General features: G+C 41.4%; 1 protein-coding gene across 1 annotated transcript; it reads left to right on the top strand.

Moving 5' to 3' along the window:
- Positions 1 to 56: 56 nt before the first annotated feature.
- On the top strand, positions 57 to 14,507 carry POLR2D (RNA polymerase II subunit D). The gene is made up of 4 exons (XM_060624800.2): positions 57 to 192; positions 7,103 to 7,283; positions 11,753 to 11,848; positions 12,780 to 14,507. The coding sequence occupies exons 1-4, from the start codon at positions 120 to 122 to the stop codon at positions 12,856 to 12,858; spliced, it is 429 nt and encodes a 142-aa protein (XP_060480783.1). The 5' UTR covers positions 57 to 119; the 3' UTR covers positions 12,859 to 14,507.
- Positions 14,508 to 18,240: the final 3,733 nt, after the last annotated feature.

Below are 18,240 nucleotides of genomic sequence, written 5' to 3'. Positions count from 1 at the left end.
CAGCTTCCTGGTGGAAGCCCAACCCATCCTCCGACCACGCCCCTTCCGTGGCCGGGACCCGCGCTTCCGCTTCCGGCGGTGTGAGTGGGACGCGCGGCGTGGTGTGGCGTTTCGTGGCGATGGCGGCCGGAGGTAGCGACCCGCGGGCCGGCGACGTAGAGGAGGATGCCTCACAGCTTATCTTTCCCAAAGGTGGGGCTGGGGCTGCGCGACTGCCCCCGCTGTCCCGCGTGGTCGCCGCAAACCTGGCGTCGCCCTGTGCCTCACCCGAGGCCGCGGCGGGCAGCTGGGCGGGTTCCCGGCTAGGAGACTGGCGGGGAGAATGGGGGATGCGGCCGTGGGAGGGGCCTGGGCCCGCACCGCCACTGTACCTCTAGAGGGGCCAGTCGGATTCCACGCCTGCTGCCTTGGAACCGTGGGCGCCCCGCTTCACGCCACCCCTGAGCAGCCTCTTGCTACTCGTTTAAGTAATTTACCCGGTAAACTGCGAAGTGCTGCAGGAATGTGGCAAGGATGAACAAAGCGACACTAGTTAAAGTGGTAAGGACATCATCATTAATCATTAATGTGCCATTCCAAGGGCGCTTGGCTGGCTCAGCCAGTAGAGCATGCGACTCTTGATCTCAGGGTCATGCGTTCAAGCCCCACATTGGGCAAGGAGCCGATTAAAAAAAAAAAAAAGGTAATGTAAGGTTGCAAAAGGAAAAAGAGACTAGCGTGGACTGAACTTCCGATGTGTGCAGAGTGACTGCGCCTTTTAAAGGCAGAATAAAGAAATGGGGAGGAGGTGAGTGGGGTCTCCATAGGATCAGGGAAGTGAAAAATTACAAAAACCGGGAAGGGGGGGGGGGTTGGTCGATTTGAAACCCATTTGGGTTTGTTAACTGGCGCTTGCAAGAGTTAAACTTATCCTCTCCCACAGCTCTCACTGTGAACTGACGGAGGAGGCCCTACCTTCAGGTGTTGGCGGGACAAACAGTAAATTTCTTTGGCAGACTTGGGTTTTCAGAGGCAGGAGCTTTAAAGAGGCTAAGGTCATCCTAGGAACATGGCCTTGAGCTGTTAGAAATTATGTTAGTGTTTTGTTAAAGACTTTCTGGGCCAAGGTTGAGTCCCAAAGGAGGACTCAGAGGAGCCTGGCTAGAGTTTGGGTCAAGGAGAGCCTTTGTCAGAGGACTGCCTACAAGTACAGCACATTTTACTGTCAGGGAACTTCCTTTGTGCAGTGTGATGTATTTTATTTGTAATTTATTTTTTTCCTTTTTTTATTTTAGTTTTTTAATTTACATCCAAGTTAGTTAGGTTTTAGTGCAACAATGATTTCAGGAGTAGAATCCTTAATGCCTCTTACCCATTTAGCCCATTCCCCCTCCCACAACCCCTCCAGTAACCCTCTGTTTGTTCTCCATATTTAAGAGTCTCTTGTGTTTTGTCCCCCTCCCTGTTTTTATATTATTTTTGCTTCCCTTCCCTTGTGTTCATCTGTTTTGTGTCTTAAAGTTCTCATATGAGTGAAGTCATATGATTTTTGTCTTTGACTAATTTCGCTTAGCATGATACCTCCAGTTCCATCCACGTAGTTGCAAATGGCAAGATTTCATTGGTTTTGATTGCCGAGTAATACCCCATTGTATACATATACCACATCTTCTTTATCCATTCATCTGCTGATGGACATTTGGGCTCTTTCCATACTTTGGCTATTGTTGATAGTGCTGCTATAAACATCGGGGTGCATGTGTCCCTTCGGAACAACACACCTGTATCCCTTGGATAAATACCTAGTAGTGCAATTGCTGGGTCTTAGGGTAGTTCTATTTTTAATTTTTTGTAGAACCTCCATACTGTTGTCCAGAGTGACTGCACCAGTTTGCATTCCCATGAGCTGTGCAAAAGAGATCCTCTTTCTCCACATTGTCGCCAACATCTGTTGCCTGAGTTGTTAATGTTAGCTGATGTACTTTATTTGTAATTTAGAAGCCAAAAATAGGCAAGAAGCTTAAGATTTTAAAATAACCATATTTTACAGATAGTGGAAAATGCAAACTAAATCTTCACAGTATCCACCTTAACAATAATCTTAAAATTACCCAATAATTTTAAAATTGTTATATCCACGATAAAAACTGAAACTCTACACCCTTTTCACCCAGAGGAAACTACTGTAAACAATTTAGTGCTTATCCTTCCAGACTAATTTTATGTTTATTTATTAATATACACATACACTATTTTTCTTTGTAAAAATGAGATTATACAAAAGAAGTGCTACAGCCTTTAAAAATTTTGACGGTAGGGGTGCCTGGGTGACCCAGTCAGTTGAGCGTCCGACTTTGGTTCAGGTCATGATCTCACAGTTCATGAGTTCCAGCCCCAAGTCAGGCTCTGTGCTGACAGCTCAGAGCCTGGAGCCTGCTTCAGGTTCTGTGTTTCCCTCTCTCTCTGCTCTTCCCCCGCTTGTGCTCTGTCTCTCTCTTTCAAAAATAAATAAACATTTAAAAAAAATTTCTTTTAATAAAGAAATTTTTTGACAATATATTGTGTAGAACTTTTTTTTTGTTTTGTTTTTAAACTCCAGGCCCATTGTGGGGCTTGAACTCATGGCCTGGAGGTCAAGAGTTGCTTGCTCTGCTGACTCAGCCAGCCAGGCACTCCTGTCTTATTCTCTTAAAGGGCCGGATATACTTAGTGGTTTACCATAATACTATTTATCTGTTGATAAGCATATAGGTGGCTTCCAGTTTTTTATTTCATAGGCTCAATGTCAAATTTCCATAGGATAGCTTCATAGAAGTTTTTGGCAGAATAGAAGTGTGTGTGTGTGTGTGTGTGTGTGTGTGTGTGTGTGTGTGTGTTTAAGTGTAATAACTGAGAGATGCTTTCTTAATGTATGATAAAGCTTATTGTACTTGGGTTTTATCTAGGTACTTTTTATTTTTTACACTCTGAAAATATTTGTTTTGATAAAGGCAGGTAGCATCTGGTACACATGAAAATTTTATTGAATTTGGTATAATTAGATCTTAGATTCTGTCAAGTAATGGTATGTCAGAGTTCTGAATATCTCTTATCTTTAACTTCTCAGCTCATATGGGGGGGGGGGGGACGACACAGTGTTTATTATGTAGTTTAGAACATGTGAAGATGGGGGCACCTGGTTTGCTCAGCCAGTACCACATTTGACTCTATGTCGGGGGTTGTGAATTCAAGCCCTATTTTGGGGGTAGACTTGACTTAAAAAAAATGTGAAGATATATAGAAACAACAGTAAGTACTTAAAAGTTAAGGAAAGCCTTTGCTGTATATAGCAAGCAAACAAATGTGTGCTAATTCATTTTAGGACAGAAAGAATGCATGAGGCAACTGAAAGCATCTGAGAGTTTGTAGTGGTAGTTTTCACAGCATGTTTGCCTGAAAATACAATTTGTCCTTTATCCATGTGATATAATTAACAGCAATTCTACTGAAAAAACTAGTAAGTAAGCCATTTTTTCCAAAAAGGTTTGTATGATCCCAGTCCCTCCCTCCCTTCCTTAAAGAAATCCCCTAGAATATTTTGTACTAGAGAGAAAATTTTGTAGTAGAAGACCACCTGAAATTGCTACCTTTATCATAATGTTTGTAATGAAGCGTCCTCAAAATTCCCAGTGGAGGGGCCCCTGGGTGGCTCAGTTAAGTGTCCAACTTCAGCTCAGGTCATGATATCACGGTTTGTGAGTTCGAGTCCTGCATCAGGCTCTGTGCTGACAGCTCAGAGCCTGGAGCCTGCTTCGGATGCTGTATCTCCTTCTCTGCCCCTACCCTGCTTGTGCACGCGTGCGCACTCGCTCTCTCTTGCTCTCTCTGAAGAATAAACATACATTAATTTTTTTTTTTTAATAAAAAAGAAAATTCCCAGTTGAGGTACTGGTCAAGGAATATTTTTCCTTCTTATAGGAAAGAATTGATAAATAATTTGGATGAATTGATAAATGATTTGGATTAATAAATTGTGGCTATGGTTCTTAAAAGATCAGTACAGAGGAAGAGTAACATGCATAGTTTGGCTGCTTTGACCTTTCATTGTTTGAAAGGAGTGAAAGTGATATATAAATAGTACTTGGACATTACCCTCAGTAAAGAATAGGAACAGGTGACTTCCTGGTGTTCTGACAGTTCTGTTCTGTTATATTTAACAGGTAAATTTTGCTTGGTACGGAAAGGGAGGCATATCTTACTTGGCCAATTTTCCAGGAGCCTTAAAAGCAGCAATAGCTGTAACAAACATGGAGATGATTCTTACTAGTAATTCTTGTTTAGCCTATTGGTTTCCATTTTCTTTTTTTTCTTTAAGTTTGTTTATTTTGAGAGAGCTTGCCCACAAGTGGGGGAGGCGCAGAGAGAAGGAATGAGAGAATCCCAAACAGGCTCTGCAGTGTCAGCATGGACTGGAACTTAGAAACCATGAGATCATGAACTGAGCTGAAACCAAGAGTCAGATGCTTAACTAACTGAGCCACCCAGATGCCCCTGATTTCCATTTTCTGAGTCTGTATCAATGCAGCAGCCTCAGAAGTTGAGATTAACCCACTTTTTAGCTGCTGCTGCTGCTTTTTTTTCTCTTATGTCACTTGTGACTGTCACTTCAGAGCTGTGGAGTCCTACGCTCCTAATATTTACTGCTTTCTCAGCTCATTGCTTTGAAAGCAGTAGTTTCTTCACTTGTACGTCACTTCACCAGTGAGTAACAGGCAGTGACCTGGGCTGGACAGGAATTGGCTCTGAGTTCCTCTTGTTCAAATTCTGCTGACCTTGAGTAGAAAATAGCTTTTTGGTGCCTGTTAGATTCAGAAGTAATGAGAACCTTGCAAGTAAAAATACTGTTTCCTCCTGCTGCCACCCTCCCCCAGCACAGACTGTTGTGAAAGCAGAGTGGAGCTCTTGTCACCTGGCCCGAGAGAGGGGGGCCACCCCTCTGATAGTGGTATTAGTGATTTCCCGAGAGTAAACATACCCAGATCCCATGGAAATGCTAAATTGCACATAATTTGGGGTTTTCCTCATTAGTCTTCATCAGTGTGGGATTAGAAACATGAATCCATGTTTATGAATGGTTCCTACTCTGGAGGAACTCCCTGATAAAGAAAAGGCAGAAACCAGCTCTAATACTTTATAATAATTATTAGGAATGTATGCTCCTGTGGGATGCAAGGGAGACACTGGTTTCCCAAGGAGATAATGTTATTCTGAAAATATAGGGAAAGTTTGCCATATATTATGGAAAAACCTAGTTTTTTAATTTATTTATCTTTTAAAACTAGTTTTTAAAGACTGCTTACTGGTATTCTTACTGTTCATGAGGATTATTATAATTTTTTTTTTTTAAGTTTGTTTTCAGAAAGAGGGCACAAGCAGGGGAAGGGCAGAGAGAAAGAGAGAATCCCAAGCAGGCTCCATGCTGCCAGTGTAGACTCCAGTGTGGGACTTGAACTCACAAACCTTGAGATTATGACCTGAGCCAAAATCAAGAGTTGTACATTTAACTGATTGAGCTACCCACGTGCTCCAAGAGGATTTTTTTTAATGTTTATTTTTTATTTTTGAGAGCAAGTGTGGCAAGGGCAGAGAGAGAGGGGACAGAGGGTCTGAAGCAGGCTCTGCGCTGTCAGGCTGATACCAGTGAGCCCCATGCAGGGCTTGAACTCATGAACCGTGAGATTATATATAACCTGAGCCAAAGTCAAATGCTCAACCGACAGGATTATTTAAAGAAATTTTTTTAAATGTTTATTTTTGAGAGACAGAGACATGGCACGAGTGGGGGAGGGGCAGAGAGAGAGGGAGACACAGAATCTGAAGCAGGCTCCAGGCTCTGAGCTGTCAGCACAGAGCCCAATGCGGGGCTCGAACTCACGAGCCATGAGATCATGACCTGAGCCTAAGTCAGATGCTCAGCAGACTGAGCCACCCAGGCACCCCGACTGAGGATTATTTTAAATGAGCGAGCCCAAATGTCCATCAAATGATGAATAGATAAAAATGTGGCATGTGCATATATATATATAACATATATGTGTACATACACACTCGTACACACTCAGTGGAATATTACTTAGCCATAAAAAGAATGAAATCTTGCTATTTACAATGACATGGATGGAGCTAGAGAGTATAATGCTAAGTGCCATAAGAGAAAGACATTGATTTCACTCATATGTGGAATTTAAGAAACAGAACAGATGTACATAGGGGAAAAGAAAAAAAGAGGGGCAAATCAGAAAACAGACTCTTTATAGGAAAAAAAAACAAGGTTGCTGGAGGGGAAGTGGGGCCGGGGGGATGAGTTAAATGGGTGATGGGTATTAAGGAGGGCACTTGTAATGAGCACTGGGTGTCATGTATAAGTGATGAATCCCTAAATTATATACTTGAAACTAATATTACACTGTATGTTAACTCACTAGAACTTAAAAAACTTGAAACTAAAAAAATAAATGGGTATCAAGGGCAGGAGATTTGTGTGATGGTAAATATTTGAAATAGGTTTAGTTGGTAAATACATAAGACTATGAAACCTGGAAGGTAGGGAGTAGGGACTTCTGGCCTCAGGCCCAATGCCAAGTACGTGATCTGGGTGAATGAGTAGATAATAGATTCATTCAGGTACTAAAATAGAATTGGGGGTGCATTATTGTGTGTTTCCAAACCCTTGGCCCTCCCTAATGTGTAATAATTATTAAAATTGAGGGTATAGTATTAGTATTATGGAACTACATTAGGAGCTCATGCAAGCTAAAGAGAAATAATTGTTGGTTATGCTCCCTTTTGGAATCAGTAACTGGCCTAATTAGGATAATGACGTGTCATTATTTAATAGCACGTCCAGGTCAGGTTCTTTGATGTTAGAAACTGTCTGGCCCCACTGAACTAAATTTTAGTCTCATGAACTCTTCTGTGCCTTGTGGTAGGCAGGTCTGGCTGAAGGTGAAGCTGTGGGATATGCGGCCTCTGGATTTATGCAGGGATGCAAACTTGCTGTTAATCTCGAAAGCAAAATGAACATTTAGAAGCTGTCTTTTTTGAAGGAATATTTTCAGCTGACATTTGTGCTTCTCACAAATAGAGTTTGAAACAGCGGAGACACTACTAAATTCAGAAGTTCACATGCTTCTGGAGCATCGAAAGCAACAGAATGAGAGTGCAGAGGATGAACAGGAACTTTCTGAGGTCTTCATGAAAACTTTAAATTACACAGCCCGTTTCAGTCGTTTCAAAAACAGAGAGACTATTGCCAGTGTCCGCAGGTGAGTGCTAAAGGAAAGTTTTTATTAATCCAAATTCGTGGATGTCTGCGCGTAAAATACTTTTGCTTCCAGCACCACCAGCGCCACCAGCACCACCAGCACCAGCACCCAATGGGCATCATCTATACCATGAACGTAAGAAAAATAATGTCTTTGTCAGAAATTTAAAAACGGCTCTTTGATCACCAGAATGCTCTTTGATCACCTTTTCCGGTACCTGAAATCCCCATGGTCATCCTGTACAGTAACCACTATTGGCAGTTTGTTGTTATTCTTCCAGATCTTTTCCATGCATTCACATACATATATACACCTATAAACAACACACAAGTGATTTGTGGTGGTGGCTGTTTTAATAAAATGGGCTTATTTATTTATTATTCACCTGAAATGTCTTCAAGATCTTTTTTTTTGTATTTTAATTTTAATTGTTTTTAATGTTTATTTTTGAGAGAAAGAGACAGAGCATGAGGGGGAGGGGGAGAGAGAGAGAGGGAGACACGGAATCTGAAGCAGGCTCCAGGCTCCAGCTGTCAGCACAGGGCCAGACGCAGGGCTCAAACCCATGATCCACGGGATCATGACCTGAGCCACGCAGGCTCCCCTCAAGATCTTTATATGTTTGTAAATATAAATCAGGAACTGTACCTTTCAGAAGGTGGGTTTTAGCATTTTTTCCCAAGGCATTGCTTCTCAAATTGAGTTGGATGTAACCTGGGAAACAGTGATGCTCTGGGGCATATAGGAGGCCACAGGAGAAACATCTTCCTCAAGTAGCAGTTTAATTTAATGGTAGGTGATTTTAAAACATTTCTACATTAAAACAAACAGATACCAGCATACTGTGGAGTAAAACAAAAACTGTGTATAAATTCTTGAATTAAATTACAAGACTTAAAGCCCTACTTGTAGATGCAGAAAGTCATTTGAGCCCATGTGCCCAGGTCGCCTAGGGGTACTTGTTTGCTGTGTTCCAGAGAAAATGTTTGAGAAGTACTGTCCTTAGGAAAAGCAAGTGTACAAAAAAGATATATATACACATTTTTCAGGGAGATATTTCTAATAGCCAAGGGTAAAAAGAAAAAAAAAGAAAAGCAACCTAAACATACAATAGTAATTAAATAAATAAAGTGGTAAGTCATTTGGTGAACTACTATATTGTTATTAAAATTGTGGTAGCGGGGCACCTGGGTGGCTCAGTCGGTTGGTTAAGTGTCCGATTTCGGCTCAGGTCGTGATCTCGCAGTCTGTGAGTTCGAGTCCCGCATCGGGCTCTGTGCTGACAGCTCAGAGCCTAGAGCCTGTTTCAGATTCTGTGTCTCCCTCTCTCTGACCCTCCCCCATTCATGCTCTGTCTCTCTCTGTCTCAAAAATAAATAAAGGTTAAAAAAAAATTAAAAAAATATTGTAGCAAATGAAAGATGTTGACATGTTAAGTGTGCAGAAAATGAAGGTGATAAAATTGTATCTGAAGTATACAGTCTGTTCTAGAAAGTGTGGGTGTACACACTGAGGAAAGATGGGAGGGGAGTGTGCAGTGTTGGGCCTGTGAGGTGACCTGAGTAGATGAAGGTAGGCTTATACCTTCGTGAACAAATGGTCTCAGGATTGTAAACATGTTGGTTCTCCCCAAATTACTGTATATATTTAGTGCCATTCTGCAACCTCAAGGAAATGGCCGGGGGGGGGGGGGGGGAGGAGGCTAATAAAATGATCTTAAAATTGTAAGAATTGTCAGAAAAAATTTTCTAAGAAAAATGAAGAAGAATTTGTCGTAAATGACAACAAATTCAAATATAATTCTATCATATTTTGTGTGAGTCCAGTATATGGCATTGTAGGTTAGTGGGGAAATACTTTAAAACAAAGTTTGAACACTATATCACGTTTTTAAAGTTTATTTATTTTGAGTTGGGGAGGGGCAGAGAGAGATTCCTTAGCAGGCCCCATGCTGTCAGCACAGAGCCTGACATGGGGCTCTGTCCCTCAAACTGAGATCATGACCTGAGCTGATATCAAGAGTCAGACGTTTAACCGAATGAGCCACCCAGACACATACCCCCTCCCCTTTTTTTAAGGTTTATTTATTTATTTTGAGAGAGAGTGGGGGGGGGCAGAGAAGAGAGGGAGAGAGTGATTGCCAGGCAGCCTCTGCCCTGTCAGCACACAGCCTGTCTCAGGGCTCAAACTCACAAACTGTGAGATCATGACCTGAGCCAAAACCAAGAGTTGGACACTTAACTGACTGAGCCACCCAGGCACCCCTGAACACTGTATCTTACACCGAATTTAATTCCTCAGGAATTAAGGATTGGAATATAAACCATGGCGAATAAAAGTGTTATGTGACAATGTGAGTGAATATACGTATTATTTTGGCTGTGGTTAGTAGGACTTTAAATGTGGGGAAACTTGAGTGATTTCAGTTGAATATAAGCTTTGTGAGGGCAGGAACTTGGTCGTATTCATCACTGTCAGACTCATTGTGGGCACTAAATAAATACTGAATAAAAAAAAGAATTTGTATAAATATCTTTAAACTCCCCTACGTCAAATAAAATGCCGCATGCAAAATATAAGTATAAATAAACAGGGAAAGAATTGGTATCCTTAACATTGAAAACTCCCAGCAAATAATTAAGAAAGAGGTGACACCAGTTTTTGAAAATGGACACCGTCTCCAATTAGAGGCTTGATTTGAATCAGAACTTTAAATGGCTAGCTAATTCACATGAAATTATGCTCATCTTCAAGGAAATCAAAAAATGGTAAAAGAGCTAAGTGGATTTGAAAAGATTAGAAAAAGGGGCGCCTGGGTGACTCGGTTAAGTGTCTGACTCTAGAATTCGGCTCAGGTCACGATCTCACAGTTCCTGAGTTCAAGCCCCATACTGGGCTCTCTGCTGTCAGCGTAGAACCCACTTCTCGGATCTTCTGTTCCCCTCTCTCTCTGCCCCTCCCCTGCTTGTTCTCTCTCTCTATCCCTCTCACCCTCCCTCCCTCTCTCTCTCAAAATAAATAAACTTAAAGACATTCATATCCTCTGGATAATTTGACTTCCAGGAATTTATCTTTAAAACACACAGTAATTGGGGCACTTGGCTGGCTCAGTTGGTGGAGCAGCCAACCTTCTATGTCAGGGTTGTAAGTTCAAGCCCCACGTTGGGCATAGAACTTAAAAATTAAATCTTTAAAAAAAATGCACAGTAATCAAAACTAAATCACACAGTAATTGATCAAATACACAAAGAAGTACACATAATGTTCAAAAAACATTACTTAAAATGAATAATTGAGACAGTTGAAATGTTCAACAGCAGGAAATTTGATATATAAATTATGGCACAGCCTTTTAGTGGAGTGCCATGTTCAGGGTGCTATTATGTGTGTACTAATAGGAAAACATCTGTGTTGTTGATTGGAAAAAGGCCAATCACAGAATGACATTTGTTATGACTCATTTGTTTTAAAAAAGAAATTACAGAGGAGGGGAAGGTGATCTCCATGGAAAAGTTAATACTAGTTATTTCTGGGTAGGATTTCAGGTTATCTTCACCTTTTTGATATCTTTTGTATTGTTTATGAGTATATGTTCATTTTACAACAAACCCCTCCACATACATACCTACACTACACTTCTTTAGAAACCTCTTCCCAAGTAACTAAGTTTACAATATTTTCTTTAGAAAATGGATATAGCTTTTTAAGTGACAAAAAGTGATGAATGTGAGTGAATATTCTAAAACAGAAAAGTGTTTGGAATGATACGCTAAGATAATAACATTGATTTTGTTTAGGCAGTGATATGGGTAGCTTTTATTTATCTGTCCTGTATTTTCTAAATTCTGTGTGATAACTAATATGCTTGTAATAGAATGATACGCACAGTAAATGTTTTGTTTCCGAACAGATGTTTGAGGTGTTCTCTGAAACCAAATCCACCATGGATGAGCTCTCTTTTAAGAGCTCTATGTGTGAAAAAACAAGATAGGATTTGACAGTGTTTTATACAATTTGAATTAGAACTGTGCATTTAAAATAAGATGCTGTTTGCACACATATTTGTACAAAGTAAGGTTTGCCTATATTTATTTTGTAGATAAGTTTAAAAGAGAATTTCCTCCTTGTCACAATGTCCAAACAAGGGAGGAGATAACAACAAAATAAATTCCTGAGGAAAAGGTTGTGTAGTCCTTAAGGTGTATATGGTGGTTTTTCAAAAGTTAAAATGACAGGGCTTCTCTTGCCCTGTGTGCTCTGCTCACTTTTGTGGCCTCTGTCTGATTTCACTGTAACTTCCTGTTCTCCAGGAAATGATCTGAAAGTGTGATTTGGCCGCCAAGCTAACTATATGAAAGATTGCAAGTGCTTTGCTTGTTTACCTTTCTTGCTAAGTACCTTTGGGTTCTCTTTTTCCTAGTCATCATTCTTTGATTTTTGTTTGTTTTGATTCTCTACTCCGTGATCAGCTTGTTGCTCCAGAAGAAGCTTCATAAGTTTGAGTTGGCCTGTTTGGCCAACCTTTGCCCAGAGACTGCTGAGGAGTCAAAGGCTCTGATCCCAAGGTTAGTACCGGCTGTGCTGAGTTCTGTATGTTGGATAGATTCCTACAAGTAGAATTAGTGTGTCTAAATGGTGTGTGCATTTAAAATATGGACTGATATCATCAGCATTGAATGGAGTGCCTTTTTTAACAGGGTATGAAAATGATGGTTTTATAGCACACCGTTAGCAAAAATGTGGAACAGCTGAATCTTTCATACACTGATGGTAGGAGTGCAAATTAGTACAGTCACTCACTTTGGAAAACAATTTAGCTACATCTAGTAAAGTTAAAGATGATTATACACTGACCCAAAAACCATTCCTGGGTACATGCCCTGAAAGCAGCTCATACAGTTCATAAGAAGGCATGTATTCTAGTGCTCATTACTGCATTGTTCGTGGTAACAGAACTTGATAATCTGTCAAACATGGGCATGAATAAAAAAATCATTTATATAGCAATGAAAAATTAATGAACTGGGATAACATCAAATACCAAAATGAATTTGGAGTGAAGAAAATTGTAGAAGGATATATACAGAATGATGCCATTTCTTATAAAGTAAAAACAGTGCTGCATATGACTTGAGAGAGATAGATTATAGGTATAAAATAAGTATAGAAATGGTAAATACCAAATTTAGCATAATGGCTAATTCTGGGGAAGGTATTTTGATAGGGAGCATACACAGAGCCATTCATTAATTTGTTCTGTTGTGTTTATCAAAGAAATCTAAATCAAGTAGGAGTAACTATTAAGGTTACCTTATTTTCTATACTTTTTTAAATCTTTGAAATACTTCATAGTGTTTCTAAAAGGAATGGCATGCAGGAAGTAGAGCTGAAATGGAGAAGTGGGCATAGCGGTGCTCAAAGATCAGTGTGTTAAAAAGAGATCGGGAACATTGTCAGTCGCTGAGACACTTAGTTCTTTTGGTTTTCTTCTCGTAGCCTGGAGGGGCGGTTTGAAGATGAGGAGCTGCAGCAGATTCTTGATGATATCCAGACCAAGCGCAGCTTTCAGTATTAATCTCCAGGTACCATTCTGCTGCTGAGGGCACGACACCCCAGCCCAGCACCACTGTCCCAGGCTCTGGAGCTGACTTACACAGAAATTGTATGGCAGAAGACACTTGGTGTAGGTTGCTGTGTCGGACTTGACTAGTGGACCTTGATAACCTGACCTTGCCTCTCAGAAGGGTGAGATGGGGTGATGTGCTCATATGCTACACTGTTGACTACCTCATACCACGGTTTTGGTCCTGGTGGTATTTTTTAAGTCCTCTCTACTCCCAGCATGGGACTTTAACTCATGACCCCAGGATCAATTGACGCATGCTCTACCAACTGATGCAGCCAGGTGCCCCCTTTTTAAGATTTTATCTTTTTAGCTCCTGTGTTATTTTTGATTCCTAAGATTTCATGTTTAATAATTTCAATCTGTTTATAGTTCTTAAAACTAATAGAATGTATAAAACTGATATAGGAAGCAATAGTCTTATCTCAATGTGAAAGGAAGAATTAAGGGGGCCCCTGGCTGGCTCGGTCAGTATAGCATACAATTCTTGATCCCAGGGCCATGAGTTCAAGCCCCATGTTGGGCATGGAGCCCACTTAAAAAAACAAAACAAACAAAACCCAAACAGGGGTCCCCAAATATAAATGCAAAAGGAAGAATTAAACCAGATCTGTATCGTCATTTAAAATTCTTAAAGAAAGGAGGATAGTCATGACTGTGAGACAGCATTGGCATCGTGCTTAACCTGGAAGTCCAGGAAGAAGCTTGCTGGAAAGCAGTTACACCTGAGGATAACTGCCAAGCATCATGGAGCCCATAGCCCTGAGGTACATGGGTACTTGGCCTTTTTTCTTGGACTGTTGCAGAATGTAGGTTTGGAGGCAGTGGTCCTTAAGCACTATTTTCTCACTCCCAAATTAAGGTTTTTTTCCTTCATAGGCCAAACTTGAAGGTTTGGACACTTTGAAGAGTCTTTGAATGGGACATTCTGGTCCAAACCTCTGGCTTGCTACTCAGTAGGTGTTCTCTGATGAGGGTGACTTGGAAGGAGGGAGCCTGCCTCTTCGGGAGCCACTACAGTGCAGTCGCTCAATGTGAAGCTAGTTGGGGGAATCTCTTTAATAGCTAAACATTCTAGCTGGGTGTACTGCAGTATCATAGCCAATGAGGTCTAGCCACGGCACAGATACTGGTCACTGAATAAAAAAGAAAAAGCTAAACATTCTAGCTTTGATATTTCTGAGAGGAAATATGCCTGTTTTCTTCACAATTTGGAGATTTTTCTTTAGAGCGCTTGTTGGCTCCAGATGAATGTATGACCCAAAAAAAGGTTGGAGAGACAACAAAGTTTGTTTTGTTTTGTTTTGTTTTAAATAGGTTCCACATCCATTGTAGGACTTGAACTCCTGACTCGGAGATCAAGAGTCTTATGCTCTACTGACTGAGCTTGCCAGAGGCCCCAACAAAGTTCGCTTTTAAAAGGTAAGATAGTTTGGAGTGCCTCACTGGCTCAGTCAGTAGAGCATATGATTCTTGATCTTGGGGTCATGAGTTCAAGCCTCATGTTTGGTGTAGAGTTTACTTAAAAAATAAGATAGTTTGATATGAGCTGGCTAAGGCAAAAATAAACTTTATAAATTCTTTCATTTTCTGAAATGACACAGTTTATAAGTCACTGATATTTAGTATTTGAAGGAAATCATCTTTTCATCCTTGGCAACTTCCCTTCTTTGAAACTCATCAGTGTTCTGGGTTATAAAATGTGGATGCTAATAGTATGTATTCCATAGATAATTTTGAGAAGATTGCTAAAAAGAGCCTAATTAGTGTGTGACATCTATTATGTCCCAATAAACGTTCGCTCGTATTAGCATCTCGGTCAGATGAGCAAGTAGACATAGGTAGTTAGCTTGCTTCATAGAAATTAGTGTAGGAATTTGGTAGCATGCCACTGGTACTGGTATCAGGCTATGAAAGCCAAATTACTTGGATCCGTAGAATTGTTTTTAAAGAGAGGCAGTAACACGTGTGGCTTGGCACCAACTAGTGGCACAGAAAGAAGAGACCTAAAAGCAGACCTAAGGGACAGTCTAGGCCTGTGTGCTATATGGCAAGGGAGCAGTGCATTGTCGCCCACGTGCCAGTAGTCCGTGAGCCGCCTGAGCATGTCAAAGCATGTAATGGGCCCGGCATAGAGTTAGGCACTGATGAATGGTAGTAAGATGATCAGAAATACTAGGGAAAAAAGAACAACAACATATCAAGGAACTATTTGTAAAAGCGATGTCATGCTATGTTACAGATTCAGTCTGGCTAATGTTCTGCTGGACATTGTTTTCTGCAGTGCGGTCCCAGACCACGTCTTACAGAATCATTAGGAGACCCTGCATAATCTTTAATCATCTGTGACACATGGTGAGGCTCACTGTACTGTGTTTGCAAAAGCTGAAACAAAACCTACTGAGCATTAAAACAGGGATGTCATGTTGTCAAGCCATCATCAGAAAGCTAAGTTAACTGGAAGAAACTTTGCTGAAGATTGTAGTCATTCTGGTTTTATTAAACTTTATTAAACTTAAGGTTTGAGGGGTGCCTGGGTGGCTCAGTCGGTTAAGCGGCCGACTTCGGCTCAGGTCATGATCTCGCGGTCCGTGAGTTCGAGCCCCGCGTCGAGCTCTGTGCTGACAGCTCAGAGCCCGGAGCCTGTTTCGGATTCTGTGTCTCCCTCTCTCTGACCCTCCCCCATTCATGCTCTGTCTCTCTCTGTCTCAAAAATAAATAAACATTAAAAAAAAATTAAAAAAAAAAACTTAAGGTTTGAAAAACAGCCTTCCTGAATGGAGCCTGACCAGCACAAGCTGTTCTTATCAAGCATTAATGTTTTAAGTTTATTTACAGAACCATTGCTGCCCACATGAAGACCTGCACGTGAATGGTGCTTGCAGTGTTACTCATAATAGCCCAAACCTGGAAACAATCTGAATGCCCACCAACTGATGAATAAACAAAATCTATATCCAAATGGCAGAATACTGTTTAGCAATAAAAAGGAACAAATGTACAAAAAGCACAAAATTACTGAAGCCCACAGGATATGCCGGTGGTGTGACATATTTTCTACTTTTTGTTATGAAAAGTTTAAACAGAGAAGCTCAAAGACCGTACATTGATCACCTATCATCACTTACATGTAACATAACGTTTGTAATATTTGCTTCATCTCTATTTTTGCTAGGAAGCAGTTGAAAGCAGCTTGACGCTTCATTGAAATTACTTAAGCTTGCACTTTTAAAAACACTTTATTGGCACCTGTGTGTCTCAGTCAGTTGAGCGTTGACTTCAGCTCAGGTCATGATCTTTTGGTTCACAAGTTTGAGCCCCGCATCGGGCTCTGTGTTAATGGCTCAGAGCCTGGAGCCTGCTTTGCGGATTCTTTGTCTCCCTCTCTGTCTGCCCTCCCCCACTCGTTCTGTCTCTCTCTCTCTCTCTCTCTCTCTCTCTCTCTCAGACATTAAAAAAATTAAAAATAAAGCACTTTGTTCTGGAGGTGCCTGGGTGGCCTAGGGTTAAGCATCTGACTTCAGTCATGATCTCATGGTTTGTGGGTTCAAGCCGCACATCAGGCTCCGTGGTGACAGTGCAGGGCCTGCTTGGGATTCCTTCTCTCTCTCTCTGTCTCTTTGCCCCTCCCCACCTCAAAATGAATTAACAAAACTTTTAAAGTTTGGGTAAACTTTAAAAAAATAATATTTTGTAAGTAGCATTTTTGCACTTGGGAAAGTTGACCAGAATTTCCTGGTATTTAATACTCAGTTCATAATTCCAATTTTTGGGGGGAAGAGTTCTGAGCCAAGGTCGGACCCAGTGTTGGTATAATTTAGTATTCTATGAAAGCAGTTATGATTAAGGGTTTAAACTGACACTTGTGAAAAATATACATGTGATTACTGCCATTAAGTCGCCACAAGGAACCCTGACGAATACTTCTCTGCAGCCCTGGATGAAGATCGACACTGGGTAGATCTCAGGTCCCAAGTAGCACTTGCTAGTAATGTGTCTGCAGTCTTCCTTCCGGTCAGCAGGAGGGCGCTTTGGGACTAGAGGCAGAGCCAGGTGAATGGTGACAGTGAAGGCAGGTCTGTAAGCCACCAAACCTGGAGTAACATTCAGATTTCAGTCATGTGTGACTCCTTTCCCCATTGCATGGCACTGAGTAGGTACTTAGTAAATGTTAAATACACATCCCCCATTTTGAGAAAGGTTAGTGTGGAGCCGCAGGGAGAAGCGAGAATGCACCCGAAGTAGTAAAATAAGAGCAGCAGTTCCATGAGATAAGGTGGAAGTGCCGGACAGAGTCCAGAAGACACCTGGGAATCTGGAATGACAAGTCAAAGCTGTCCAACGAAACTTTGCAAGACTGGAATATTCCATTCCCTGTCCACCACGGTAGTTACCAGCCACAAGTAGCAATTGAGCACTTGAGGCTAGTGTGACTGAGGAGCCAAATTTTAAATTTTACTTAGTTTTAATTTTAAGAAAACAGTCACCAGTGGCTAGTGGTTACTGTGTTGAACAGCACAGCTCTTGGCTCCCAACACCAATGTCCTACAGGCCATTGAAATGAAGATTTCAGCAAGATTAACTCGACAAAAGCAGTAGTGATAATCGGGCCATTAATCAAAATTTGGTCTCCAAATTTCTGGGGTTTAAAGATGTATATCATTTTCTATACACCCCTGAGGTTTTTTTTTTTAATATTTGTTTTAGAGAGAGCAAGCGGGGGAGGGGCAAGGAAAGAGAGACACAGAGTCCGAAGCAGGCTCCAGGCTCTGAGCTGTCAGCACAGAGCCCAATGCAGGGCTCGAACTCGAACTTCGAGATCATGACCTGAGCCAAAGTGGGACGCTCAACCAAGCTGCCCAGGTGCCCCTGAGTTTCTGTATAATATAAGTTCTGTTTTTAAAAATCTGCCTCTACTAGCGGGGCATCTGGGTGGCTCGGTTGAGCGTCCAACTTCGGCTCAGGTTATGATCTCACAGTTCATGAATTCATGCTGCGCTTGGGGCTCTCTGCTGTCAGCACAGAACCCTCTTCAGATCCTCTGTCCCCCTCTTGCTCTGCCCCTCCCCCACTTGTGTTCTCTCAATCTCTCTCTCTCTCTCTCAAAAATAAACATTTGGGTGCCTGGGTGGCTCAGTCAGTTAAGCGTCTGATTGTTGATTTCAGCTCAGGTCATGATCTCACAGTTGGTGAGTTTGAGCCCTGCATTGGGCTCTGCACGAACAGTGAGGAGCCTGCTTGGGATTCTCTGTCCACCTCTCCCTTTCTGCCCCTCCCCTGCTTGCTTGCTCTCTCTCTCAAAATAGATTAACTACTTTAAAGAAATGTACAAAA

The sequence above is a fragment of the Panthera onca genome, chromosome C1, assembly GCF_046562875.1.
Source record: "Panthera onca isolate mPanOnc1 chromosome C1, mPanOnc1 haplotype 2, whole genome shotgun sequence".
In the NCBI taxonomy this organism is placed as follows: Eukaryota; Metazoa; Chordata; class Mammalia; order Carnivora; family Felidae; genus Panthera; species Panthera onca.
The sequence above is the reverse complement of the archived record's forward strand: the minus strand, read 5'-3'. Positions and strand labels throughout refer to the sequence as shown.